This window comes from Lepidochelys kempii, chromosome 6 (assembly GCF_965140265.1).
Source record: "Lepidochelys kempii isolate rLepKem1 chromosome 6, rLepKem1.hap2, whole genome shotgun sequence".
NCBI lineage: Eukaryota > Metazoa > Chordata > Testudines > Cheloniidae > Lepidochelys > Lepidochelys kempii.
The window spans coordinates 70,338,298-70,357,495 of record NC_133261.1 but is presented as its reverse complement, the minus strand read 5'-3'; the positions used below and the strand labels follow the sequence as shown (position 1 = coordinate 70,357,495).

The 19,198-nt window shown below is 39.4% G+C and overlaps 1 protein-coding gene across 9 annotated transcripts in view; it reads right to left on the bottom strand.

Moving 5' to 3' along the window:
- ZNF106 (zinc finger protein 106) overlaps positions 1-19,198 on the bottom strand; it is a 79,733-nt gene that overhangs the window by 54,514 nt on the left and 6,021 nt on the right. For 8 of the 9 annotated variants that reach the window (XR_012159443.1, XM_073348615.1, XM_073348614.1 and 5 more), the window contains 3 exons: positions 11,306-11,388; positions 9,869-9,930; positions 3,773-3,973 (listed from right to left, as the gene is read on the bottom strand). Coding sequence is in view for 8 of the 9 variants with exons in the window: in XM_073348615.1 (XP_073204716.1) it covers positions 3,773-3,973; positions 9,869-9,930; positions 11,306-11,359 (317 nt within the window). In the remaining variant the exon portion in view is untranslated. Of the gene's footprint in view, positions 1-3,772; positions 3,974-9,868; positions 9,931-10,802; positions 10,973-11,305; positions 11,389-19,198 lie in introns of those variants that run through there. The other variant, XM_073348618.1, reaches the window with a different exon arrangement.

Below are 19,198 nucleotides of genomic sequence, written 5' to 3'. Positions count from 1 at the left end.
ATGTTTTTATCACTTAAGGTTACAAAGAAACACTGCTCGTATTTTGAAAGCTAAGAGCTACAGACTTAATTTTCTAGTTAAAGCTTAAAGTACTAGCTTATTTAACATCCATGAGCTGCACCAGTCTGATTCCTAATTCTCTTAAACTGGCATCAAATAGCACCCTAGCATATTATTTTACTTGCAATGAAAAAGCTACTCTAAATACATCAAATGGAAATGATTAATTTAGTTGCTAGGTTCCATTTCTCTCCCTACTGGCTCTCTCCAAGCTTGTAGAACAAATATGCTGTGGAAGGCTGCATAATCTTCTCTTATTCAAAACTCAGCTTCCAGGTTGGTAAAATACATATTTGCTTTTCCACTCCCATGAAAGGAAAGCTGATATTTTTAAATTTATCTTCGTAAAACTGTCATGAACATTTGTCAGGTTAAGTGCAAGATCCTCTCCCCACACTTAACATTCCATCCCAAAATTACTTCAAATTGCTTGGGGGAGGGGGGGAGGAGGAGGAGAAGAAGAAGAAGAGGAGTTACTTGTTCCTGGCAAGCGGGATGTTTTTACTCCATTCCAGAAGAGACATCTAAGCAACGACTTTCACTTTAATTAAGGGAAGACTGCAAAGTGAGAATGAGACAATACTTCTTTCAATTTGCCAGTGATTGGACTATAACAAAAAGTTAAGAGCACAAGGCAAGATATTCCCTATTATACAAGCTCTTTCCCCAACCCATGTCTCTCAAAGTGTGACTAAGCAACTGATTTGAGCAAAATATTGGTAAATTCATTCATTCATTGGTAAATTCTCCCTACCTGGCAATCATTAAAAAGATCTTGAAGATTATATATCCTGTAAGTGCAAGGTATTACTGTTAGGATGAACTGGTAAAGATTAGAAGGAAAGTTGGGCTGAGGAAAACAGTTATTCGAATTGCTGGAGAAAACAGCAATGAGACTCTTGATTTCTAGAGTTCCTGTACGACAGCTAGGTATTAAAGACCTAAGCAAGCTTGGTTTCAGACATGAGAAAAACATTTTGTCTAGTTTTGAAACGAGGCCTCAGCCCGTCCTTGAAATGTGCAATAAGAGGCCTAGAAAGATCTTCCCTTGAGCACACAGCTATTGCCCTTTGGTAGTCTGCTAGCAGGCAGATATAAACGAAGATTATATTTGTTCTTGATATCCTGCCAAACCCAAAGTGGATCTATAAAACACATGCACTCAAAGATAAATGCTGCCTTAATGCTGGTGGTGCAGTTCTCAAGGTCAGCAATCTGAACACTAGGACTATTTATCCTGCAAAAATGGAATTTAAGTTAAAGATCCTTGTTAACTGGCCTAAGAGAGAATGGATCCTTGTAGGTCACAGGAAGGGCAAGACGGGGAAGTTTCATACCACAACATTTGCCTCCACAACCCTTTGACCTTGGTTGTGGATAAATTGAGAACTTCACATTCCATCTCCCTTTTTTAAGCTTTCAGCATGCATTAAAGTGACTTCTGCCTCCTGTGAAATGGATGTGAAGTTGTCATATGGATTACTGCAGAAGCGAAAGTGAGCTCTAATATAAGAAGCCAGGACAGAAATGGTGTCTAAATAATAGCATCTTTGAGTCAAATAGCTGATAACTACATTCTGTTTGGAGGGAAATAATTTTGTTGTGGACATCATTAACTGAACACTCCCACCTACCCAACGCTCCCCTCACCTCCGAGACACTTCAAACAGGGAGATTTTAAAAGATTTAAAGTGAGCAAAGAACACTAAATGCAGAAGACCCCATCTGGCCAGTGTAGCTGTCATAAATATAAAGGGAAGGGTAAACCCCTTTAAAATCCCTCCTGGCCAGAGGAAAACTCCTCTCACCTGTAAAGGGTTAAGAAGCTAAAGGTAACCTCGCTGGCACCTGACCAAAATGACCAATGAGGAGACAAGATACTTTCAAAAGCTGGGAGGAGGGAGAGAAACGAAGGGTCTGTGTCTGTCTATATGCTGTTTTTGCCAGGGATAGACCAGGAATGGAGTCTTAGAACTTTTAGTAAGTAATCTAGCTAGGTATGCGTTAGATTATGATTTCTTTAAATGGCTGAGAAAAGAATTGTGCTGAATAGAATAACTATTTCTGTCTGTGAATCTTTTTTGTAACTTAAGGTATTGCCTAGAGGGATTCTCTATGTTTTGAATCTAATTACCTTGTAAGGTATCTACCATCCTGATTTTACAGAGGGGATTTCTTTACTTCTATTTACTCCTATTTCTATTAAAAGTCTTCTTGTAAGAAAACTGAATGCTTTTTCATTGTTCTCAGATCCAAGGGTTTGGGTCTGTGGTCACCTATGCAAATTGGTGAGGCTCTTTATCCAACATTTCCCAGGAAAGGGGGTGTGCAAGTGTTGGGAGGATTGTTCATTGTTCTTAAGATCCAAGGGTCTGGGTCTGTAGTCACCTAGGCAAATTGGTGAGGCTTTTTACCAAACCTTGTCCAGGAAGTGGAGTGCAAGGTTTTGGGAAGTATTTGGGGGGGAAAGACGTTTCCAAACAGCTCTTCCCCAGTAACCAGTATTTGTTTGGTGGTGGTAGCGGCCAATCCAAGGACAAAGGGTGGAATATCTTGTACCTTGGGGAAGTTTTGACCTAAGCTGGTAAAGATAAGCTTAGGAGGTTTTCATGCAGGTCCCCACATCTGTACCCTAGCGTTCAGAGTGGGGGAGGAACCTTGACAGTAGCCAAGGAATGGAATAGCTCTAAAACAATGTTGAGCATCATAGCACAAAACTGGGTACCATGCAGCACAATTATTGATTAGAATGAAGGGACAGGGGAAAAGCCTAAAAACCTTCATAGTCCTGGCTGATATCCAAAGGGTCTAGACTGGGCAGGCAATGACCTAATGTTTGTGCGCTCTTGGTCAGGTCAAAAGAGAGCTCAAAATTATTTTACACTGTGGTAGGGGTACCCAGACATAACATAATATTAAAAAAGAAAAAAACGATGCCCCCCTTACAGTGTTACAGTAATATGTTCTTACTCTTTAAACTGTATATTATACAATTACATGGCACTAGCAATGCACACTCACAAAAGTGTCACATGCAGCATAAATGCTGAAACAGAAATCTTATATACTATGTAGCACTATGTATACTATGTGCTAAACAAAAAGAAAAAGCTTTTCATTTAAGACTTCAGTGCATTTCAGGATGACATTTACATTGTTACCCAAAATAAGAGATTCTAATTCGTTTCAGAGATCATAAATCAGAACTGTAAAATACAAGCATCAAGTTATACCCAACAACAGTTTGTGATAGGCTAATTTTGTAGGGCAAAGAAGGGATACTAGTACTGCTGCTAGAATTATTGCAACATTTTATTCAACTGTATACTTATGAGAATATAAAATATTTGCACAGAGATGTTGAATAATCTTGAATCCTTAATAAGCACACAAGGAATTCCACTTCAAGGCCCTGTGACACTACAAGTGAAACTGTTTCACCTCTGCTGTGGACTAGGCTAAGCCTCATTTTCCAAGCACTGCAGTAAACCTCATAACTATCAGAACTGAAAATAATAAATGAAATGTTTGTGTTTAGACACACAAGCTGCATCCTACAGGTAGTTACTGTAAACTGCTCTTATGATCAGCAGACTGGTTGCATGCAGACTGCACTTCAAACATACGTCTATCTTGGCAGCATTTCTCCATACCCACAACAGCTTTAAAGGAATTTTACCGTGTAACTTAAGAGAAGAAGAAGAATACTAACCGGTTCTGTTCCTTCCTTTGTTTGATTAATTGAATTAGTTCCTTGTCAAAGTACTCTTCATCAGCCTCTTCTTTCCCTTCGTCTTCCTCTCTGTCGTGAACATCGATATTGTCTTTGTGCAGCTGGCTGGAGATGTGCTTGGCATATGCTGACAAGCCAACCACTGTCACCCTGCACACCTGGCACTTGTGGTTGCTGTCCCTGGGGAAAGAGAGAGAGGATGGACATTCAATCCTTCCCTCAGGCATGGTAGACAACTCAGATCTTACTCGGTTTCCTCTGAATATGCCAATTTTCTTAACCAATTGCTTGTGCACTAGGCACTATAATTTTGCTCAATACACTAAAACTATTTGAATTTTCTGGCTTTTCTTTTTTTCTATAGCAATTTTCCCCAACTTCTGGGGCTTTTTGTGGTCAATTTTTAGAGATTTTGTTCCAACAATCAAGAGGTAAAAAACTTAGGAATAGAGCAGTATAAATTGGTGGGGGTCAGGGAATTCTTCTTGGATTGTTGTACTCAAAATCTTATCAGAGGAAACATAGTGGGAGGAGGCAGAGTGGAGGGCTTACAGAGCTAGCAGGAGCTGCTCTGAAGCACATCCATGGTGCCAGCTGCACTGGAGAAGCCTGGTGACAGTTTCTACATTTAATCTCTGCCTCATGCTTTCCCCCAGTGAAAGCTAGAAGAGGGAGGAGGGGGTATACTGCTACAGCCAATCCTAATACAGTGTAACCTAAACTGGGACAGCTGAGACCTCTGCTTGGAATTTAAAGACTCCATAGCACAGCAAGTGATGGGAGGGGTCTTCAGTTCACTGTACTTTATTTGGTTCAAATGATGCATGAGGTCTGCTTTCTACTTTAGAAGGCTTATCTTAAAAAATAAGAAATTATTTCAGTTGCAGGAAGTTGACAGCTGTGTCAGACAAATAGTTTTACTAAAGTGTCAGTGAAACTGCTAAAGTGTCAGTAAAACTGCTATTAAAAAGAATCAAATCAGTATTTAATGTTTATTAAAAAGCCTACCATACAGTGCATGACCAATCCTGTAGTTAGTCTAATGGTTAAAAAAGTAAAAGATAAAATAGGTCCATTGGTAAGTTAAATAAAATTGATCAGAAAAAAAAGCATGTGTTCTGAGCCAAGCAAATAGGGTGGTGGGACTAACATAGTGCCCACTGCCTGCCTCACTAATGCTTTCTTGCACCCCACCGTCTTGTTTATAGAAGCAGCACTGAATGCTCCTATGTCTCAAATATAAAGATCATGTACTATAATGCCCAAACATATGAATGGAAATAAAGTGGGAAGTGGTGAGGAACCGGGGGTCCATGTAAAGATTAAAAGCAAAACTAAAAGCCACATTTAGACTAGTCATTGGGACAGATGAATTCTCCTGCCTTTTCCCAAAACAGAAATATAAGTGACTGGAGCTCAGTTCATTAGCTCACATCTAATATATTTAGAAAACTCAACTTGTGCATCAAAAGGTTAATACCAAATGAAATTTAAAAACTTGCTTTGTATTAAAGCTTTTTTCCACTTCATATGCTAATTGCCCTTACTGAAGTGATGAAAAATCCCCATCTCATGGATTGGAAACATCTTCATTATTCAGTTAAATGTTTCCATCAGAGGAACCAGAGGCTCAAGAATCTGGCCTCCACCTCTGCAGTTTCTAAAAGTATGAAAGAAATCCAGAAAGGGGGGGGGGGGGGAAGAAAAAAAAAAGTACCACTGACAAGATTTTAAGCCAGCATCCTTATCTGAGCCATACTTAAAGTGTCAACAGCTGGCTGTTAAATAAAGGTCTGTGCCTTTCAAAAGGGCTTTGAAATGAATAAGTGATTTAAAAAAGACATTTTTCTATTTTTTTCCTACTAGTAAAAATGTGATCTATAGTAACACAGTAAAGGTATTTAAACAGATCACTCGAACAGGCCATATGTTGAGGAAGTTTAATACAACCACCACTTTATACACTTAAATTGAGAGTCTCAGTTTCAAATAATTTGCAGAACAAGTGTGCAGTTGTAAGTAAAATACATATTTTTCTTCCTGTCAGCCCTACAAATTCAACCTGGGATTCGTGCACCAGACTGGGTTCTTTATTTTGCACACACTACCAACAGTAATAAAGATTCTGAAGTCACATTATGCTGTATGACATCTGTATTACCTCATCTTCAGTGGCTTAGCACAAGTTTAACCAACTGAAAGTTGGTTAACAATTTTGCTAATGCACAGGCAGGTACAGAATACAGCTCACTCTCTTAACTGCGTTAGCTATGAATTGCTAGGAATAATTGCTAGAATAGGAATAAAATATAGTAAAGCTTACTTTTTGCTAAAATTGTCAAAAGAGACCAAACAGGGAGCAGGTGTCTAAACAGATGTCATTTTTACAAACTTATTCATCATAGTAGAGCTACACTTTAAACGTAAGGACCTGTTAACTGGACATAAAAAATATTAAAGAAAAAAATAAAAGAAAAACCTAATGGTACCTATTATAATACTTGACATTTCTAGAAAATCTCAAAGTCCTTCACAAATACAGATTTCAATTCCTCTGTAAGGTAAATATTATTCCCTTTTACTGATTGGTAGATTGAAGCAGAATGAGAGTTACTTTGGGCAAGGTTAAGTAGCAGGGCTGGGGACTGATTCTCCACTTCTTCACTCTGTCCAACTTCCAAATCAGCAGTCCCGAAACAGTGGCTCTTGAACCACCTGATCAGTGGTTCTCAAACTAAAGTTTAAACCAACGCAGTTATGTCTTCCTCTGCAGACAAACTCAAAAGTGTGAACTGACTCATGCCAATGGGGTGTTAACCCTGAAGCCTACAGATAATATAAATGTTAATGTAACCTATGCTAACAGTGTAGCTCTTTGTCCCCTCTATTAACTAGTCCACGTACTGAGCTACTTCAAGTCTCCGTCCTGGAGGCTACCCCATGTCTTTTACATAAATTGTGAAATTCCATGTAGCTTTCTAGAAGTCCAAATTGAGAAAGAGAAAGAAAGGTTGTAAACTAAACAATTTACTATCCATTTTGATTCTCAAGTATAAGAACTAAGTCTGCCAGAGCACAGATTCCTTTCTTGTAGGAAGAGATCCGAATAAAAGTAATGGAAACACTTCGAAGGCAGAATGAAAGACTGACATTAAAATCAAGCTCTTTCATCTCTGATGCTAAGAAAATGGAAAACTACAAAGTTACTAAACCTTTTGAAATTTCACAATATCAGATACAATGGAAATCTGAAATTTTCCTTCTCATCTAAAACCAAGATTTCACAAAGAATACAACAGGATGACAATACAGAGTTAAATACAGAATTCAATAGATGACCTAATCTCCGGATAGTAAAAGTGATGAAAGGCATGCAGTTAAATAAAAAAAACCCCCAAAAACCAGGGGGTGGGAACAACCCCCCCCCCGACCAGATTCACCTCCTCCCCCGGGCCCAACCTGAAGAATGTTGGCATAAATCCATTTGATGAGGGGGAAGTTTATTACACAATGTGGATGATCCATTTTGAAGCACTTCTAGGTCAAGTGTGTGTATGTGTACATTATATATAATTTTTAAAGAATTAAACTGATAGCTAGTGTTAGCTGAAATGTGGCAGGACTTTAAAGTTCAACAGTAGCTGAGAGAGGAGCTATCAGCTGGGGGGAAACTGTGCCCTAGAAATTCAAACACAAAATGGAAGACTAAGACTTATTTAAGCTGCCATCTGCACCATGTTTAGCTCTTGAATCTACCCCAGCCTCAGCAATTGCTAAAGTATTCAGAATCATTATCACATGCTGAAAGAAAAAATCCACTAAAGGGAATACTTTAAAAATTAGCCAGAACATAGAAGCTTGAGACAAACCGCTAAAGTTAATGTTGATGACACAGGGGTATCTGAGCAACCACTTCTCAGCTGTTCACCAACAGAACACATGTCCTCTACTGCTGAGAATCAGAACAGATGAGAGGCAGAAATAAGGTGCTTTTGATTCCAGGCACAATTTCACGCCTTTCCTATTCCCAAAGAGGCATAGGGCAGAATGGGGAAAGACAACAGAGTGAGGAAGTGCTTTTTAAAAAAAGCATCACTGGTGATTCAGAAGGGTAACAGAACAGAGAGATTAGAAAAAAAAAGAATGAACAGAGGAGTGAACAGGGAAGATAGAGAAGGACAAAAAAAGAAGAGGGAATGGTGAGAGAGTCTGGGTATGAGGGGGTCTGCATGCATAGGAGTTGGGCATATGGGGGAGCAGCTCCCTGTACAGGAATCCCTCACCATGCAGCTGAGGAGCAATGGGTGCAGGAAGCAGGGGGAGAGGGGCATTTGCAGAGCTTCCTGCAGCTGGGGAAGAAATCTGGGGTGGGTTTGACCTGGCCCTGGATGCTGTGCAAGGGAAGAGGAAGTCTCGTCCTCCCCAGCCCAGCTGGGACTAGCAGCTGAGCCCAGCACAGGGAAGGAGCCACCAGACATGTCTTGCCCAGTCCTGCCTTTTGCCCCACAGTGTTTACCTCTCTGCTGGCTGCCCTGGGCACCCGAAACATACTGCAGGGGAAGGTCATTTTTCTGCAGGGAAGCAAAGAAATCTGTGGGAGACATACATTCTGTGCATGTGCAGTGGCGCAGAATTCCCCCTTTTCCACTCAGCTTATCTAGAACACCATTAGCCTTTGAGAGTGAAGGATCATTTGGATTTTAGGGGGTTATTTTTTAAATATACAGTAGGCCTGGCTTGACACAAGTAACTTGCCTAATTTCTTAGTGAGCATAATTGGGAAGGTGAATGGAATGTTAAATTGTAAATAAGGGCTTGACAGGAGGTCTGTGCTAACTAAGATAAGCAACAATACCTTGATGGAGACTATGGACAAGATAAACCTGGAATGTAAAGATCAGTTTCCATGTGAACAGCATATGGACAGAGAACGATTTACACAGATTGGTTCCTGCAAAGTAACGAAGCCAATCCAAAAAGTGTCATTTCATGTATAGCAAATGCATCATATTGTGTAAATGCATATAAAGGAAGAGGCTGTCTGTGTAACTCTGGATGTGTGGTACAGCCTGTACCCTCTGTGATCAACTCAGGATAGCTTTGCTATATGTCAAATAAAGGAATGTGAGTGACGAAATCCAGAGTCAAACAGTGTGTTGGATCCCAGGGAATTCGATGAAGCATTCCCCCAGAACGGGACAAGGTGTTCTGGATAAGCTGAGTGGAAAAAGTCTCAAGGGGAATCCCACCATAAACTTTTTAAAAAATGCATATGGTATAAATACTTGATTTGAAGGTCAGAGGCTGTACGGTACAGTAAAACAGGACACTGCCTGGGACTCAGAAGAACTAGGTTCTACTCCCAGCTCTGCTATTAACCTGCTGTGCAACCTTGAGCAAGTCATTTCAACTCGCTGTGCCCATTTCCCCTCCTGTCCTTCATCATTCTAATTTAATCAGATTGTCAACTCTTCAGGTAAGGAATGTCTCTTACTATGTGCTTGTACAGCTTCCATCACAATGGGGCACTGTTCTGAGTTGGAGCCTCTATGTACTAAATGTCTGAATTTCAGATTAAACGTGGGGTTGAGTACAAATTGGAATGTCTAACTCTAAACTTGCAGAGTCTTAATCATCCTGCACAACAACTTTTTTTCCTTTTCTTTTTTTAAATAAAAATAAGATTTTATTTATGATCCCCATGATTTGGATTTTCCAGGTGATTTAGCCCACCAGCATATTAGGCATTTGAATTTAAACTAACTATAGGAACAGATATATTGTAAGAAAGTAGAAAACTACCAAACTACAGCCCAAGCTAACAGTTGAAGCAAGTTGTATAGATTTAGGGAGAAATCCCATGCTCCTAACAGGGACATGTCCTCACGGCTATTAAGATCTTTAGTATCTATTAGAAAGGCACAAAGAAATGAGCTTTATAGAAACAGTTAATTCTTAATCTATCTTCTCTCTTTAAATTCAATTTAGCTTGCGTGGGAAATAAGGCTATTTAGTTCCCCAAAAGCGTGACATGTAACCTGAACTGAACGGCAGTTTTCATGATCATTCTCATACCTTCCTTTCAGATTTTCAAGTTCTCTGTGATGAAGCATGCTTCTCATGTGTTCATCCATCTCCTACAAAAGAAAGAAAAAAGCATAACTCATGATTCATTCTACTCTGCACGAGGATATATTCTGCTCTAATAGGTCCTCTCTATCTCTTTTGATGGTGGTGTCACCCTGAGGAATTACCCACTAAGTTTCCTTCCATAGGATTGATCTTTGTGATTCATATAGAAGGAGGCAGAGCTCCAGAAGGTAGATATAGAAAAGCGTACATGGAATGAGGCAAGGGCTCTGACTTCAATGTGTTCCACTCCTTTCCAGAAAAATAACTGTACAACAATTATTCCTTTAAAAAAAAAATTCCATTACATAAATAATCTTAGTTTGGCTCTTTTTTGTTTTAAACACCCCCCCAAAAAGTCAGAATATTTTCAACATTAGGGTTGCTTAATTCTGCCCTTGTGTGTGTATATGCACTATGATACACTGTTACTATATATCAACACACACTGCTTTGCTCTGCAGGACCTGTTTCATTCGGTGAGCATTCTAGACGCAACTCAGACATGCACAGTGAATTGGTTTTGGATTTAAAACAACTGACTCATTCACTGCAGTCATTGTATAACGTGCTGCAAATGAGGCAGATGTCTGCTAGAAGAGGAAGAACACTCATGTTAAGAAACAGGAATGAGACCCAGAAGATCCATTTTCTTTTCCTGCGTAGAACACAGACACTTGGAAAAATGGCCATCCTTCTCTCTCTCTGCCTCTCAGATCCTCATTAATAAAATGGGAATAGCCCTTTGTCCCTATTAAAGTGTTATGAAAATAAAAGTAATTACTGTTTGTGAGACACTCTGATACTGCATTGATAAGCATTACAGGAAAGTCTAAGGAAAAAAAAATTCCATCTACAGTGCAGGGTTTGGCAGACATACCGTAAACAAGCCACAGGCATATACCAAACGATGATGATGAGAAAATGAGCTGCCTCAATTGATAAACGTCCTTCTGACATATTGAAAGGTGTAGGGACCCATCACAAAGACCAAAATATGATTATGTCATAAGACACACTCTGAATGCACAAGGGAACAGAATTAAGGCTGAGGGGGTTTCTGAGGGCTTGACTTACGACTTTCATACAGTTTTTAATATAATCATAAAAAAGATGACATTAAAACTTGAAAGCCATGAATATTTTTAATACTTAATGAGACTGTATATCCAGTACATGGTCTAACTGAGGAAGAGGCTATGAGGAAGTACTGAAACAATTCTATTTCATTCAATAGACCTGAAGATCTCTATCAGTTTCTCATACAAAAAGTTATCTTTACAGTTTCTTTTTTAAAAAAAGGAAATGTTTCTCCCATGCTGCATATAGCCAGATCTCCACATACAAAGATACTAGCCTTGCAAATTCATTTTAATTTTTTACCTTTTTTGAGCTGTACACGATGTGACACAGTATGCATTTTCGTTCTCGAGCCATGACTACATTGGACAGCTTTTACCCCAAACCTGAAAATAGAAAAAGAGATCCTGGATACTGTTTCCTATCAGTCCAGTTGTCTTGAAGATATTAAAAATAAGAGCTCCTTCTCACAAGAGGACCATACTGAAATGTCTCTGTGTCTCCTCCCACCCTTTAAAAAGCACCTCTCACACCTATGTATGGCTTACATTTTCAACTGGCACATAATTTATTTTAAGTAGTCATCTAAAAACTACATAGCCAAAAAAAAAAAAAAAGTACTGAGAGATCAGATTCTTGTTCCACAAGCAAGCGGGGTTCGAAGCACTGAAAGCAGTCATGCAATTAGCTTGGCAAGGAAGAAAGTCTATCATAGTCTGAAGAAAAGGAGTACTTAGTCTCTAAGGTGCCACAACAAATTTATTTGAGCATAAGCTTTCGTGAGCTAAAGCTCACTTCATCGGATGCATTCAGTGGAAAATACAGTGGGGAGATTTATATACATAGAGAACATGAAACAATGGGTGTTACCATTCACACTGTAACGAGAGGGGCAAAGGGGCATTGCTGGCACATGATGGCATATATCAGCCTGGACCAGTCCACACAAGGGATCCACTTCCTGGACACTATGGTGCTAATAAGCGATGGTCACATAAACACCACCCTATACTGGAAACCTACTGACCGCTATTCCTACCTACATGCCTCCACCTTTCACCCAGACCACACCACACGATCCATCGTCTACAGCCAAGCTCTAAGATACAACTGCCTCTGTCTGAGGGGTTGGAGCAAATGCAAACACCTACAAGATATCTATCAAGCATTCTTACAACTACAATAACCACCTGCTGAAGTGAAGAAACAGACTGACAGAGCTAGAAGAGTACCCAGAAGTCACCTACTACAGGACAGGGCCAACAAAGAAAATAACAGAACGCCACTAGCCATCACCTTCAGCCCCCAACTAAAACCTCTCCAACGCATCATCAAGGATCTACAACCTATCCTGAAGGACGACCCATCACTCCCACAGATCTTGGGAGACAGGCCAGTCCTTGCTTACAGACAGCCCCCCAGCCTGAAGCAAATACTCACCAGCAACCACACAACAGAACCACTAACCCAGGAACCTATTCTTGCAACAAAGCCCATTGCCAACTGTGTCCACATATCTATTCAGGGGACACCATCATAGGGCCTAATCACATCAGCCACACTATCAGAGGCTCGTTCACCTGCACATCTACCAATGTGATATATGCCATCATGTGCCAGCAATGCCCCTCTGCCATGTACATTGGCCAAACTGGACAGTCTCTATGTGAAAGAATAAATGGACACAAATCAGACGTCAAGAATTATAACATTCAAAAACCAGTCGGAGAACACTTCAATCTCTTTGGTCACTCGATTACAGACATAAAAGTTGCAAATCTTCAACAAAAAACTTCAAAAACAAACTCCAACGAGAGACTGCTGAATTGGAATTAATTTGCAAACTGGATACAATTAACTTAGGCTTGAATAGAGACTGGGAGTGTATGGGTCATTACACAAAGTAAAACTATTTCCCCATGTTTATTTCCTCCACCCCCACCCCCAGACGTTCCTGTCAACTGCTGGAAATGGCCCACCTTGATTATCACTACAAAAGGTTTACACACACACACCCACCCACCCACCCTCTCCCCTCCCCCTGGCTCTCCTGCAGGTAACAGCTCATCTTAAGTGATCACTCTGGTTACAGTGTGTATGGTAACACCCATTGTTTCATGTTCTCTGTGTATATAAATCTCCCCACTGTATTTTCCACTGAATGCATCCAATGAAGTGAGCTGTAGCTCACGAAAGCTCATGCTCAAATAAATTGGTTAGTCTCTAAGGTGCCACAAGTACTCCTTTTCTTTTTGCGAATACAGACTAACACGGCTGCTACTCTGAAACCTATCATAGTCTGGATGGTCACAAAAGAAATACTTAAGGAATTATCCTAAAGAGCTAAATGTAGATAAACAAAGGCAACTACAGATTGAAGAAAAATGCTACTTGCTAAAATTTGTGTTTTTAAATATATTAAATGAATTTCCATGATAAAAGAAAATGGTCTTTAATAACTAATTCAATCAGACATGCTCATAACAATCTAGGTTATAACACATGGCGATAGATTTATTTATGTAATAGGATAAAATATTGTTCTCTTCTTATTCTCACAAGTCATTAAGTAACACTAAGCAACAGAAAAAAAAATAGACAATCCCCTACAAATATTGCCCATTTCTAGATCAATGACTGGCAAAAAGTATCCCTCATCTTAAAGTGAGGAGAAACAGACAGGGGAAAGAAAAAAATATCATGCAGTGCTGTGCTAATGCTGTCAGACATACATAAATCTTGTGAACAAGACATTATTTAGCCATCTTCGAAGTGTTGCTATTTTACAGATAAGCATTTCTATAAGGGCTAGTTTAGCCAAGGCTGCAAAATTTATAGTCATAAGTGACCCCAATTTAACAGGGAATCTCCAACCACTATTCCCCAAACTCTCTTGACAAATACACAGTGCAGTTCATAGAATCATAGAATATCAGGGTTGGAAGGGACCCCAGAAGGTCATCTAGTCCAACCCCCTGCTCAAAGCAGGACCAATTCCCAGTTAAATCATCCCAGCCAGGGCTTTGTCAAGCCTGACCTTAAAAACCTCTAAGGAAGGAGATTCTACCACCTCCCTAGGTAACTCATTCCAGTGTTTCACCACCCTCTTAGTGAAAAAGTTTTTCCTAATATCCAATCTAAACCTCCCCCACTGCAACTTGAGACCATTACTCCTCGTTCTGTCATCTGCTACCATTGAGAACAGTCTAGAGCCATCCTCTTTGGAACCCCCTTTCAGGTAGTTGAAAGCAGCTATCAAATCCCCCCTCATTCTTCTCTTCTGCAGGCTAAACAATCCCAGCTCCCTCAGCCTCTCCTCATAAGTCATGTGTTCCAGTCCCCTAATCATTTTCGTTGCCCTTCGCTGGACTCTCTCCAATTTATCCACATCCTTCTTGAAGTGTGGGGCCCAAAACTGGACACAGTACTCCAGATGAGGCCTCACCAATGTCGAATAGACAATAGTTCAGAAATTATTATTTAATCTTACCCTAGGACAACATTAAACCCTCAGTATCTGGCATAGCTTAGAAGTTTCAGGCACATAGCTGGGTAGGGATAGGATGCACAATGAATATTGACTCTTGCAGTTGTGGGGCCAATCAAATGGCTTTGCAGGTGGAGCCCATATATGCCTGAACCAGCTCTGAGCAATAATTGCATTCTAATTCAGCATTTCATGAAATGACCGGAAATTCAAAATATGGTTCCTTCAAGTCCTTCATTCTTCCCAATTTAGTATTTTGCAGTAGATAACTATAAATGTCACTAACAGCTGTTGAGTGAAACCAAAACTCAGAATGGTCTCCCCATCGGTCATTTCAATCCTCAGTAATCATAATGTAAATGACATTCCCTCTAAAAACAAAACAAAACCAAAACTTGGCCTGATCATACTGAAATAAATGCATGCATGCATTTAAACATGTAAGACTCAATCATGAAGACCACCAAGTATACCAGTTACTCAGCGTGCATTACTGGTGTGCCACTCTTGCATTTACTGAAATGTACATTTGCTTCACAAGGAAAATTAACATACACATGAAAACACTATCAGGTACATAACCACTTTATTTGAATGTTTAATGACTGAAAGACATTTATATCTGGGATACTTTGTTTTGAAATAGGTACTAAAGCATGATCAGGTCTCGAGTTTAGCATCTCCGTATGGCAAAGTATAGTGGAAAGTCATAAACTGAATATGACTATTAGATGTTTGCATGCCAAATACACTTGCCTTCATTAGAGGTCAAAGTGAACTTTTAGAACCAAGTATTTGGGGTTATTCAAAGACACTTCTAAAAAACTGTTCACATTTTGTAAGTACGTAAAACAGCTAAACAAAATGTTTCCATGCTTCTCAAAAGAAATTCAAATTTGGGCCGAGAACAATTATGAAAAATTTTGCACTTAAGCATAATTTTATGGCATGTTAATAAGCATGTGAGAACAGGAGCTCAGAACGGATCAGCACACTTTCTACTACAGATGAGGCATTATTCAGTGTAAGATCCAAGTGACGAAAGTACAAACATCTCTTTAAAATGCAAGAAACTTATTTTAATGTGATTAATATAAGGATATTATTGAAAAACAGAGGTGCTAATCCTTGTACTGATTACAGATGGCTTCCTTCTGTGTAAGAATCTTTTCTGCTTTCCCAATATTCTTTACCAGTGCTACGTTGTAGTTTAATGGAATAACGCCCACATGTGTTTAGGATATTGCTTCAAATTAGCTGAGCATGTACGGAATTTGTCAGACATTAGTGCAAAAAGGTGACATGGGACACAATAGGGACAAAGAGGTCAGCAGGGTATGTGTGGCTATTGGCCCCAGGTAAGTGTGTAACATTAAAATGACTTAACAAGTAGAGCTAAAATAGCACCTGCTTTGGCTAATTAAAACATATCATGGTAACTATACACGATTACAGGAAGAGTTTAAGGCTCCCTCTAACTGGCCAATCAACTGGGCATTGCTTATTACAGAGTACTAAAAATACTAACTGAATTCAATTACTATTGGCTGTTGCTATGAAAGCACAAACAGTTGTGTCTCTGCAGAGAGAGACAGACTCTTGGAGCTGGAGCATTCAGAGAGGCTCCAGGGTCTAGGAGACATTGTAGGTGACTAGGAGACAGGAGACCCAACCTTTATTTCCAGCTCAGCCACTGATTCACTGTACAAACTGGGGAAAGTCACTATCTTTCTCTTGCTTAATTTTCTCCCATCTCCTCCAAAGGAACCTTTGCAAGACTCACCTTTCTAGAGTGCTTTGACGTTGTGCAAAAAGTACAATAAGTTAAAGTATTATCTACAATAGTTTCCTTAGGCTTGGTCTACTTAGTGTGACATAGCTATGGCATGCATGGATGTGACAAACCCATATGCCTGAGCACCATAGCATAGATACAGCTGGGTCAATGAAAAAATGCTTCCATCGACTTCGCTATCATCGCTTGAGGAAGTAGAGTTCTACAGTGATGGGAAAAATCCGTTCCATCATCATAGGACATGCTTACACTATGGTGGCACCATATCTATGCATCTGTGGCATAGTGCAAACTTGGCCTTACTGATTACATAACAGTGTTGAGAGCCAGGGAGATCTTGGATACAAATCTTAGCTGAGCCATTTACTCCATGTGTAACTTCAGTCAAGACAGTTGACCTTCTTTGTACCCAAGTCAGCCCAGCTATAAAGCAGTTAAAACAAAGAATCAGGTGCTCAATACTCCAGCACAAGCAGAACTTTCTACATAAGTATGCTATTTGTTTTTAAAAGGGAAAAAGATAACTGATACATTTTCAATACTAGATAACCTCCAGGCTTAGCCAGAGTCAATCATTTTTGCCTTGGACACCTACAATCTACTGAATAGTTTCAGATATATGATTATAAGAGTGGAAAATGTGTGATGATAATATAAATAAAAGTCTGGATCAACCATGACCAAAAAGAAATTTGAGACACATTTTTGTGAGTACTACCTGGGAAGGCAGGATGTTTCAATATCAGGAGGTAGTGCTCCTTTGCTCCATACACTTGGATTTTAGGGAAATAATGTTCCCAAACTGTGGTTTAAAGAGGAAAAATATGCATTTTACCATCATCTGGGGCCATCTTAACTGTGATAAATTGATTCTGATGTGTCTGTGGCTTGCAAGTTTAAAAAGTGAGAGTGTGTATGAGTAATACAAACTTATTGAATCAACTAGAGCAAATCATAGGGAATAAATCTCTTACATGAAGAGACTGGAAAACATTTCTGGCAACCAAAAATGGTCTAAATAGAAAATATAAGGCATTAAACTACTTCCTGTCATAATATTCATTAGCCTATAACTACTGCTCAGATGTACAACCTTGGCAAATAGCATACGTTAAAAATGTATGTCAAAGCTAAATTTGCTACAGATCAATGGCTGAATATTCTGACTATATAAAGCCACAGCTGAAGTGGAGTGTGAGGACTGCCTAACATACCAGCTGCTTGGAAATCCTCAGGACTTCTCAAAGAGATCTTTAGTTCAAGCTCCCACATAAGGACATTCATCTTTTAGACAGTCCTAGCAGATAGAACATATGTTCTATTGCTTGAAAAACCTGGGAGACCTAGAAGTTCATCTCTGCAATGCAGACTGCCTTGGTGCTGTTCTCAGCCTATGGTAGGAAGGTGCAGAGTGCTTTTGCTAAATTAATGACAGGTTTCAGATTAACAGCCGTGTTAGTCTGTATTTGCAAGAAGAAAAGGAGTACTTGTGGCACCTTAGAGACTAACCAATTTATTTGAGCATAAGCTTTCATGAGCTACAGCTCACTTCACTGGATGCATCCGATGAAGCGAGATGTAGCTCACGAAAGCTTATGCTCAAATAAATTGGTTAGTCTCTAAGGTGCCACAAGTACTCCTTTTCTTTTTGCTAAATTAGTGACCCCACTCTGCCCCCGCAACTGATCACACAAGTTCTGTAGTCCAATGAGAGTCCCACTGCCTTCCCATCTTTAAGGCAACTGTAGCATTTGCAGGACCACAAGAAAGGGGAAGGGACAGGATTACAAAGAGGTAATCCACAACAAAGGGCTTTGGTAAAAGTATTAGTTGGCTTAGGGAGGGAAAGATGGGGGGAGGTCACTGCTGACTTCAGCAGTACTCTCAGCCTATTTGAGCAAGAGACTGTGAAAAGGGCTGAGTTCTAATAAAGCACTGCAAAGAACCACTGCTCAGCTGCACCATATTTAGTTTCAAGATTGCTGATCATCCGATTTCAGGTCACTCTGCCCATCTGCTCATAGTCATATAGAAGATTCTGTGAAGTAATACTCAGCCTTCAAAGCCTTTACACTTCCACCTAAAATAATATGGCAAAAGGGACATTGCTGAGCACCTTAGGCCCAAAATTCAGGTCCCTATAATTAAGAATTTATGATGCTTAATATTAATAGAGGTAGGCTTTTTTTTTTGTTTTAACTTAAGGAAGATGGCTGTTTGTATTTAAATATTCCCCTGCAGGATATGCAGCATCAACACTGAACTACACAGTCTGCTTATTCAAAGTGCTAAACAAAACAAATGAGAACCAAAAAGTTAAAACAGCTATACAAAATTGAAACTGATCATTTTATTTTCATTCTCCAAGCCCTCTGAAATGCAAAACGAAAACAGATAGCATAACAGAATGTAAATGAGAGTTTCAAAGTTTTCGGTTTGTCATCTAAACTGTTACTAGCATAAATTGTCTTGCTTATCTAACAATATTTTAACCAATATGTCTGTTTAATAATACCAATTATTTAAGTATTGTAGATTGTGCTCTTCACCAATTCAGCTCTGAAACTCTGCATAGAGCAGTTTTTCCTTATACAGCAAAGCTCTCTTTCAGAAAAAAAAAAATAAAAAAATTAATTCCTAGGGACTCAAAATCTGAAACCTGCAACTGGACAACAAAAGCTATGCATCCATTTTTTCACTGAACCTTAAAGAAGCGTCCTCTAAATATACACTTTTGCCCAGGTTGCTGTGGAACCAGAGTACAAATTTAGATTTTTTGAAGCCCTGATTCAAAAGTAACGGACAAAAGAAAAGTGAATATATTTCTGTCAGAGGTGGATGTAAAAGTTTAATAACTTCAGTGTTAAAGTGTTAAGACGTTTCACCCTTACCATCCAAGCCTTAATTTTTTTTT